Below are 10202 nucleotides of genomic sequence, written 5' to 3'. Positions count from 1 at the left end.
CTACAATTCACAGATTTGAATGAGGAGGTACATTTCACAGTAAAATTCAGTAATCTAAGCTTAACTCATACTAGTAAAGGTAATTTATTTTATGTGTATAATATACACATAAACACACATAATCTAATTTATATTAATGATGAAACAATTTTTTATTTCAGTGTCTCCTGTTGAAAGCCAAAGTTTACTTGAAAACATCAAAAGCATTCTACAAAGATTGGAGAATATAATTAATGTTATGGTTAAGATTAAATCTGCAATGCAAACTCCTTCAACAACTATATCTCTTACAACTGTTTCATCTCATAAAATGAACCTGACTACTTCACATCGTCTTTGTTATACAAAAAAAAAAGAAAGACATTCAACAAAACCTATTTTAACCAGAACTCATTTCAAACCAAGCAAAAAAGCAACACATCCTTCACAATCTACAAAAAGTAGAACATCCCCACATTTTGAAGAAAGAGGTCATTCTGCACAAACCAGGCGCACAGAACTTCCTCACTCTTCTCCAATGTTCAGTCATCAATACTTATCCAACAAAACAATCCATTCTAGCACCAGATCCAAAACTCAGCCAGCTTCCCGTAATATGAAAAAACATACTGATACTACAATCCAACCTCCTTTAACCAAACATTCTGTATCAGTTAACAATGAAGAAAAATATCTCTCTGCTGTAATTACAACACAAAAGAGCTCCTTCAGCACTGGCATTCAGTCAACTTCTAACAGCTACTTACCACTTTCTGCTTTCCATAAAACCACTCAACCATTTTTATTCAAAACTATGATATTACAAAGTACAGAAGAAAATATTCACACAAAGCCTACTAGCAGAGCAAAAATATCATATGTTACCAGGAATGTTACGCATTTGTCAAGAACTAGCAATAGAAACACAGTCCCTCCTTATCCTACTGTGACTATAATCCACCTGTTGTCAAACATTACAGAGAGCTCTTCCAGCACTGGTTCCAGTTATCAGTCATCTTCCAACAGTTACTCTCCACTTTCTGCCATTCATAAAACTAAAAGTCAGTTGTCTGCATTAAAAACTACAATATCTCAAAAAAAGCATTCAGAGCCAGTGAGTAGATCAGAAGTATCTTACGTTACAATAAATGCCACTCGTATATTGTCAACTAGTAACAAAAACATGATCCCTTTTTACCCTACAATGACCATCAGACCCCTATTATCAAACAGTACTGAGAAGTCTTCCAGCACTGGTTCCAGCAGCATGTCATCTTCCAACAGCTACTCTCTACATTCTGCTATTCAAAAAACAGTAAGTAAGCCATCTTCATTAAAAACTACAATATACCAAAGTACTGAAGAAAATAAGCATTCAGAACTAACTAGCAGAGCAGAGATATCCTATTTTACCATGAATACCACTGATATGTTATCAGCTAGTAACACAGTCCCTTCTTACCCTACTGTAACCTTCAGTCACCTCTTATCAAATAATACTAGGAGCTCTTTCAGCACTGGTTCAAGCAGTAAGCCATCTTCGAACAGTTATTCTCCACTTTCTGCTATTCATAAAAGCATAAGTCTGTCATCGTCATTAAAAACTACAGTATTTCAAAGAAGTGAAGAACATAAGCTGTCAGGGCCAACCAGGAGAGCAGCAATATCTTACTTTACAATGAATGCCAGTAATTTGTCATCAGCTATTAATAGAAATACGCCCACTTCTACTAATTTGATCATCAACCACATGTTATCATACAATACAGATAACTCTTCCAGTACTGGCTCCAGCACTCAGGCAGTTTCCAATAGTTATTCACCACTTTCTACCAATTATAAAACCATAACCCAGCCATCTTCATTACAAATGATGATATTCCAAAGTACTGAAGAACATAAGCATTTAGAGCCAACCAGCAGGGCAGAAATGTTTTATTTTACTAGGGATGCCATTCATATGTCATCAACAAGTAAAATAAATACAGTTCCTTCTTATGCTACAGTAACTATCAGTCACCTGTTATCAAACAGTACTAAGACCTCTTCCAGCACTGGTTCCAGCAGTCAGCCAGTTTCCAACAGCTACTCTCCATTTTCTGCTATTCTTGAAACCATAAGTCAGCCATCTTCAGTTAAAACTATGATATTCCAAAGTACTGAAGAAAATAAGCCATCAGAACCAACCAGTACAGAAAATATGTCTTACTTTACCAGAAGTGCAACTCATATGTCATCAACCAATTATATAACTATAGTGCCTTCTAACCCTACTGTGACCATCAGCCACCTGTTATTAAACAGTACACAGAGTTCTTCCAGCACTGGTTCCAGCATTCAGCCAGCATCTAATAGTTACACTCCACTTTCTGTTATTCATAATTCCAAACGTCAACCATCTTCATTGCAAACTATTCTTTTCCAAAGTACTCAAGAAACTAAGCATATAGAACAAAACAGCAGAGCAGAAATGTCTTACTTTACCAGAAATGCCACTCATGTGTCATCAACAAGTAAAATAAAAACAGTGTCTTCTTATCCTGCTATGACCATCAGCCACCTGTTATTAAACAATACTGAGAGCTCATTCAGCACTGGTCCCAGCAGTCAGTCAGCTTCCAAAACGTACTCTCCACTTTCTGCAATTTTTAAAACCATAAGTCAGCCATCTTCTAACTACAAAAAAACTACAATATTCCAAAGTACTGAAGAAGATCAAACCAGTGAAACAGAAATATCTGACTTTACCAGGAAAGACAGTCATATGTCATCAACTATTAATAGAAACTCAGTCCCTTTTTATCCTACTGTGACCATGAGCCACCTGTTATCAGACAGTAAAGAGAGCTCTTCCAGCACTGGTTCCAGCACTCAGCCAGCTTCCAATAGTTACTCTCCACTTCCTGTTATTCTTTCAACCATAAGTAAGCCATCTAATAAGCATTCAGAGCAAACCAGTAAAACAGATATGTTTTACTTTATCAAGACTTCCACTCACATGTCATCACATACTAATAGAAATACGGTCCCTTCTTATCCTACTTTGACCAACAGCAACCTGTTATCAAACAGTACAGAGAGCTCTTCTATCACTGGATCTAGCACTCTGCCAGCTTCCAAAAATTACTCTCCAGTTTCTGCTATTCATAACACCATAAGTCAACCACCTTCATTAAAAATGACAATATTTCAAAGAACTAAAGAATATAAGCCTTCAGAGTCAACCAGCAGAGCAGAGATTTCTTACATTACAGGAAATGCCACTGGTATGCTATTAACTAATAACATAAACATGGTTACTTCTTATCCTACTGTGACAAACAATACAGGGACCTCTGTCAGCACTGGTTCCATCAGTCAGTCAGCTTCCAACAATTACCCTCCACTTTCTGTTACTAATAAATCCATAAATAAGCCATCTTTATTACAAACTATGATATTACAAAGTACGGAAGAAAGTAAGCATTCAGAGTCAACTAGAAGAGCAGAGATTTTCGACTTTACCATGAAAGACGATACATCATCAACTAGTAATCGAAACACAGTCCCCTCTACAGAAGCCACAATTCTTTTGACTTCCAATGAAAGTGTTATAGACCCAATATCAACTGAAAGCACAGAAAAATCCACCAAAATTAGGATATCTCCTGGCACTGGTTCCAGTAACAGTGACCCTTCTGCTATTGAAACTATAAGTCAACACGCTTCAACCAATGCTGTAAAACATGTAAATACAGATGAAAATAGCAAATTAGTAACAACAGAATACAAAAAGATACTACATTCTACTGTATCTATCAGCCAACCAATAAACAAAAGTCCAGGGACATCTCATTCTATTATTAGCCACCATATATCTACAAACACAATGATTCCTTCTAACATAAAATCCAGTAGTTATACAACGTATACAACTTTCACCAGTAACCAAGGACCTTCACTTACTACTGAGCCCATAACTGAACCAATTTCTACCAAAGGTATTACATACAATAGTACTGAACAAAGCAGGCACTTGCCATCAACAAAAAACACAAGAACATCTCACTCTTCTGTAACTATAAGCAATCATTTACTATCAAAAACATGGATTTCTTCTAGCGTTGGGTCAAATATTAAGTCACCTTCCATCAGTTATATGGAAACATTTCCTTCTACCGAAACTTTAAGACAAACACTTTCAATCACAAGTGCGATACCACGCAGTAAAGAAGGAAATAAAGATTTGGCATTATTCAATACCACAGTAAAAGCCTACCCCACAAAACCAATCAGTGATCTTTCATCATTTAAGACTTACACCGAAACACCTCCCTCTGAGGTGAATAAGAAACACCAGTTATCCACTAGCATAAGTAGCCCTTCCAGCACTGAAACCAGTAATCAATCAGTTTCCACCAGTAACATTGTACTTTCAAATTCTACTAAGGCAACAAGTGAACCACCTACAACCAAAAGTGTGACATCCCTAATTAGAGAAGGAAACAGCTATTCGGTACCTTCTAGTGCCTCAGAAACAATACACCCTACAATTTCAGTAAGTCAGGACTTTTTGACTAGTACAAGTTTCTTCTCTGCCATTATTAACTCAGCTTCCTCAAGTACTATAGTGTCTTCTTATAGAAATAGTACAATAATCCAAACATCTTCAACCAAAAATATGACATCCCCAGGTAAAAAAGAAAACAGCCATTTAGCATCAACCGATAACGATAAATCACCTACCTCTAATATAACTAACAGTAACCTCTTATCCACTACCACAAGTTTTGTACCCACAAGTCAGTCATCCACCACCAGTATCATAGCACTTTCAAATACTAGTAAGGCATCAGGCAAACTACCTTCAACGAATAGTGTGTCACCTACCTATGGAGCAGGAAAATACAATACATTACTTTCCAACAGCACTGAAAGAACACACCCTGCAGTATCAGCCACTGAACAGTCAACCAAAACAGACATTTCTTCTGCCAATGGGACCATTATTCACTCTCACTCAGTTTCAACCAGTAAAACATTACCTTTTCATGCAGTTGGGACCATAAACCAAAGTGCTTCAACGATAAGTGTGGCTTTTCTCAGTACAGAAGAAAGCAAACATTCAAAATCATCCAGTAACACTGAAACACCTATGTTAAAGGTGACTGATGTCCACCTTTTACCCACTAGCAAAACTATATCTTCCAGCAGTGGATCGACAAGTCAATCAACTTTCAAAAGTAATACACCACTTTTAAATACTACCAAGACCACAAGCCAACTATCTGGCACAGAAACAACATACCCTATTGTATCAATTCACCATTTCTTATCAGAAATTACAGGAGCCTTTCCTACTTTAAGGACTACTGCTTACTATGATTTTACTAGTAGCACAATAGATTCTCATTCAGTTGTGACTATAAACCATATGTCTTCAACCAAAAGGGTCACATCCCCAGGTGAAAATGAAAGCAACCATTCAACACCAACCTACAATACAGAAACAGATCCCACTAAAGTGACCATCAGCAATATGTTGACCACTGGAATGAAGATGTCTTCAATCAGTGGATTAAAGAGCCAATCAACATCCACCAGTAACAAAACACTTTCAAATATTACTGAGGCCACAAGCCAACAGCCCTCAACCAAAAGTGTGACAACACCCAGTACAGAAAGAATCAATTATTCAGAAAAAGGAAAAACATACTCTACAATATCAACCATCACAAAATATTCTTCTTCCACTGGAACCACTATTCACTCAGCTTCTCCCAATAACATTTTACTTTCACATGCAACTGAGGACACAAACCAAGCACCCTTAACAAAACATATAACATCCCTTGGTATAAAGGGAAATGTCCATTCAGCAACAACCAATAATATTGAAGCAAATTCATCTCAGCTGACTAACAGAAAACTATTTTCCACTGATAAAACTATCTCCTCCAACACTAGACCAATAAGTCAATCTGCTTCTACAATAAGCATGGAACTTTTGAAAACTATTGAGGCAACCAACCAACTTCCCTTAACCACACGTGTAACAACCCCCAATAAAACAGGAAACAACTATTCAGATCCAGCCAATGGAGAAGAAAAATCACACTCTACAGTGCCAATCAGCAATGTTTTATCAATCAGCACAAGAAACTATTCTTCTTCAAGTACTACAGCTTACTCAGGTTCTACAATTAAGATTTTACCTTCTCATGAAACTGGCAACGGAAACCAAATAACCTTAACAAAAAGTGCAACATCCTCTGGTAAAAAGGAAAACTTTAATTCAGCAACAACTAAAAACAATAAAACAACTCACTCTAAGGTGATGCTTTCCACTAGTGTAGTTATATCTTCCAGCACTGGCCTCAGACGTCAATCACCTTCTACCATGAATACTACTAAGCCAGCAAGTCAATTGTCATCAACCCCCAGTACAAAACAAAACAACCATTCAGAACTGACCAAAAGAGCAGAAAAAACACATCCTACATCATCAATCAGCTATTTTTCACCAGTAAGCACAAAGAACTCTTCCACTAAGCAGACCACTACTTATCCTTCCTCCAGTAGCTCAATGCCTTCTCATGTGATTTGGACCATAAATCAAACATCTTCAACCAAAACAGTGACATTCCCAGGTAAAAAAAATTAACCATGCAGCAATAAGAAACATCTTCTTCTAAGGTGACAGCTGACTGCTTTCCACTAGCATACTGTTGAAGTGAGCTTTACCTAGAGATTTGTTTCAGATAGCGCACCATATACCACATTGTCATGCCATATGTAGATCATTATCACACGTTTTTATGGTAAAACGTGCAAAATGTTGTAGCATGGCACACCACGGTGTTCCATGCCCATTGTATGATCTGTGTGATGTCAAAACAAGGATTGCTACCTTGTATATCCTTTAGCAAAGTACCCAGAAGTCAATCAGCTTTCTTTCAGTAGTAATATCAGAAGTGCTACTGAGGCCACAAACCAACTGCCATCAACCAACTGTGTGATAGCTACAAATAGAGGCAAAATAGTTGGTCATCATTCACGAATATCACAGGAACTTCTCCCTTAGCAGGGATGCTATCAGGAGGTACAGGACACAGTCCAATCGGGGCCTATGAGCAACATGGAACACCATGGAGCTTGCAGACTTGTGTGCAGGGTTTGAGCAGATTCTGGGTGTGTTCTGGACACTGTATCTGACTGGGGCAGATTGGGGGCTTGGTCAGGGAGAGGATTTTGTTGCCCATTTTTTTTATATTTATTTAACACCCTGGGGACCCAGGCAGGCTTTGGCCTAATCACTAGTGTCCCCTGGGGTAGAGAGATTATTTACAATGGAACAACCCTTACAGAACAGAAAATAAATTGTAATAGCGCTGGTAATGTTTTGTTGAACAGTAGCTATTGTTACTGCTATGTAAAATTACTGAATGGTTAAGTAAGTTGAAGTAGATAAAAAATATTTTATGGATTAAGCTCAAAGCATGGGATGAGATGCAGAGTCATTCAAGGGAGAAACATTTGCTCTTCTGGCTTCTCACTTTATGCTAAAGGTGCAAAGAACAGCCAAAATACAACCAGAACTGTTGCATAAAGCACTAGTAATAACATGGCTCCTTTTGACAATGTGCACTTTTCAGGCAAGCTACTAAGCTTTTGGCTTAGTTATTAAGGATTGTACACAGATCTGCATGCACAAGTGTTATTAATACAATTAAATTTTAACCAATATATTCTAAGAAACAGTTTCCTTGAAAACCAAAAATGTACAGTCAGCTAATAGATGAAAATCCAAATAGAAACATAACATTTATATCCTCTCTGTCCTTGCAGTCTTTTCCTCAAACATTAGCCTTCCATTCTGGGCTATCATCCTGATTTGTTTAGCAGTCATCCTTGTTGCAGTCTTATTGTTAGCAGGATGCTGTTTGGTAAGTTATTTTTTGTGTTCTGTTGCACTGCTTTATGTCTAATATTCCCTACCCATACGATTTTAGTCTAGTCTTTAGTCCATGGTCAACATATGAGCTCTATGAACATTTTCTTAATATATTAAGGGTATTCCTTAAGGATACAATAAAAACTCAGTTCACCGCTGAGAAAATTTTACTTTTTCTACTATGTTACTCTTTTCCAAGCAACTTGCAATCCTTGCCATTTGGTAATCAAACCCCTATCCTTATAGATCCTAAGCTCTTCTGGACAGGGCCCTCTTAACCATTTTGTTTTGGTTATTGGTTGTTTTGTATGTAATTCTGCATGTCCAATGTATAAACCCAGTTATTGTACAGTGCTGCAGAATATGTTGGCGCTTTATAAATGTATGTTAATAATAATAATAATAATAATAATAATTATTATACTAATAGTGGGATTGTCTTAACAAATCTTAACAAAAAAAAATCCAATATATACTATAATAAGCTTTGAAATGGTTATAATTCCAGACTTATTTGTTTTTATTTTTCTAGGTTGTTGTTTTCACAAGAAGAAGACATAGACGGCATGAAATTTATCATGTGACAGAATTCTAACTTTTACAGACCCATAATAAGTTGTATTCCTTTGACTGTCAGTTCAACATCTGTTCCATGAAATATTAATATGTTACATCAGTATTACTCTGTCATTAGGTCTTCAGGTCTTGGTAATATTTTATATATGTATATATATGCACCTTCAGCATTTGAGGCTAATTATGAAAATCTCCACCCCCAGTTCAATGCAGTTATTATATTTTATTAGAATTTTTAAAAAAAATCAAATGTCTCTGATACATTCAAGTTATCTTCTTTTTACTCCAGTTTTAAAGAAAACATTGTATTTGATTTAAATCTATTTTTATTTCTAATGGTATTGAGGCTAATATAAAGACAATAGTAATTCATAAGCTTAAAAATCACAACCAGATCTTTTAAGCAACAGAGGTGTACACTGCTAGCTATCTAATGGGCATTTGCAAATAGGGGCAAGGAATTTTGCCCTCAAACAGGACCAGAGTTGGCACTGGTGTAACTCCCAGGACGCAGAAGCAAGTAAGGGGGGGGCAGTAGCATAGGGAGCAAAAGGATATCATCCACTATGTGCCCCAATCAGTACTGCTCATTTTACTTTTATTACTATGGCAGTATGGCAGTTCTGATGTGAAATTTCCGAGCAGGAAATGGAGCAGGAGGGGCAGGACTTCACACTGCTTATATATTGTCAGTGGAGCAACAGAGCTGCCAGTGCACCTATTCTACTTTAGATTTCATTAAACCAGACCCCAGCCTATGCAAAACAGGCTGATATGGCACAGCAAACACAGACAACATTGCTACAGAATAGGTTAAAATAATGAAACCATAGCAATTTGTGGGGTGCTCAGAGGCCAGTAGAAATAGCAGTCCCCAATTAGGTGCACAATCAAGTTAAACTTATTTTGGAAACTAAATTAAGGTAGCTGTTACAGTGTTGGTAGTAGGCTCTATTCTGTTGTGTCTTTTTTTCTTTTTAAAAAGGCAGAAAGTGTTCTGTATTAAGCATAGAGCTGGCACTGCATGTCTGCTGCAAAGTGTTTTGGAAGCAATAAACATAAAGTTGGAACTGCTTTTTTACTGCTTTGTGTTCTGGGGTCACTAAAAGTGAAGTTGGCACTTTATTTCTACTGCTATGTTTTCTGTGTTAACATTTACTACAAAGGGCTACAACAGGACATATATTTCTGGATGGTTACCATGACCCCTAATGGGGTGGCATTAGTGGTCAAAAAGGGTGTGTGGTCAACTAAAAATCTAGGTAACAAAACAGTTACTCTAGTAACTTTACATTAAGGGGCCCAAATTTTTTACAGGGGGCCCAGATACATCTAGTTATGTCCCACTCACTAACTGCCCTACTGGACAGCTGGCAGCACTCCTTTTGGGCCCACCAACTGCCTGCTTGCTGCAGAAAACTGAAAACTTTCTCTTCTTGGGAAATGAAAAATTGTAAAAATGAAAATGCATTCCACTGTGGTGGTCTAGAAAAACTGTCCTTTTTTAAATTAATAACTTTGCCCCCAGAAACATTTTATGCAGACACCCATGCTGGGGGGGTAATGATTTTAAAAACAATTTAAAATGGACACCAATACAGCATTGTAGGGGTAGTGGTCTTAATTTGGCAAATGAATATACATATATACATATGAGAATACATATTTTGACCAAACTATGATACCAACACCAATTTTTTGTAAAACATATTTA

General features: G+C 37.0%; 1 protein-coding gene across 1 annotated transcript; it reads left to right on the top strand.

Moving 5' to 3' along the window:
* Positions 1-531: 531 nt before the first annotated feature.
* On the top strand, positions 532-9558 carry LOC116406915 (mucin-3A-like). The gene is made up of 3 exons (XM_031892036.1): positions 532-6608; positions 7807-7904; positions 8445-9558. Exons 1-3 carry the CDS (start codon positions 596-598, stop codon positions 8505-8507), a joined length of 6174 nt encoding a protein of 2057 aa, XP_031747896.1. The 5' UTR covers positions 532-595; the 3' UTR covers positions 8508-9558.
* Positions 9559-10202: the final 644 nt, after the last annotated feature.

The sequence above is a fragment of the Xenopus tropicalis genome, chromosome 8 (assembly GCF_000004195.4).
Source record: "Xenopus tropicalis strain Nigerian chromosome 8, UCB_Xtro_10.0, whole genome shotgun sequence".
Classification (NCBI taxonomy): Eukaryota; Metazoa; Chordata; class Amphibia; order Anura; family Pipidae; genus Xenopus; species Xenopus tropicalis.
The sequence above is the reverse complement of the archived record's forward strand: the minus strand, read 5'-3'. Positions and strand labels throughout refer to the sequence as shown.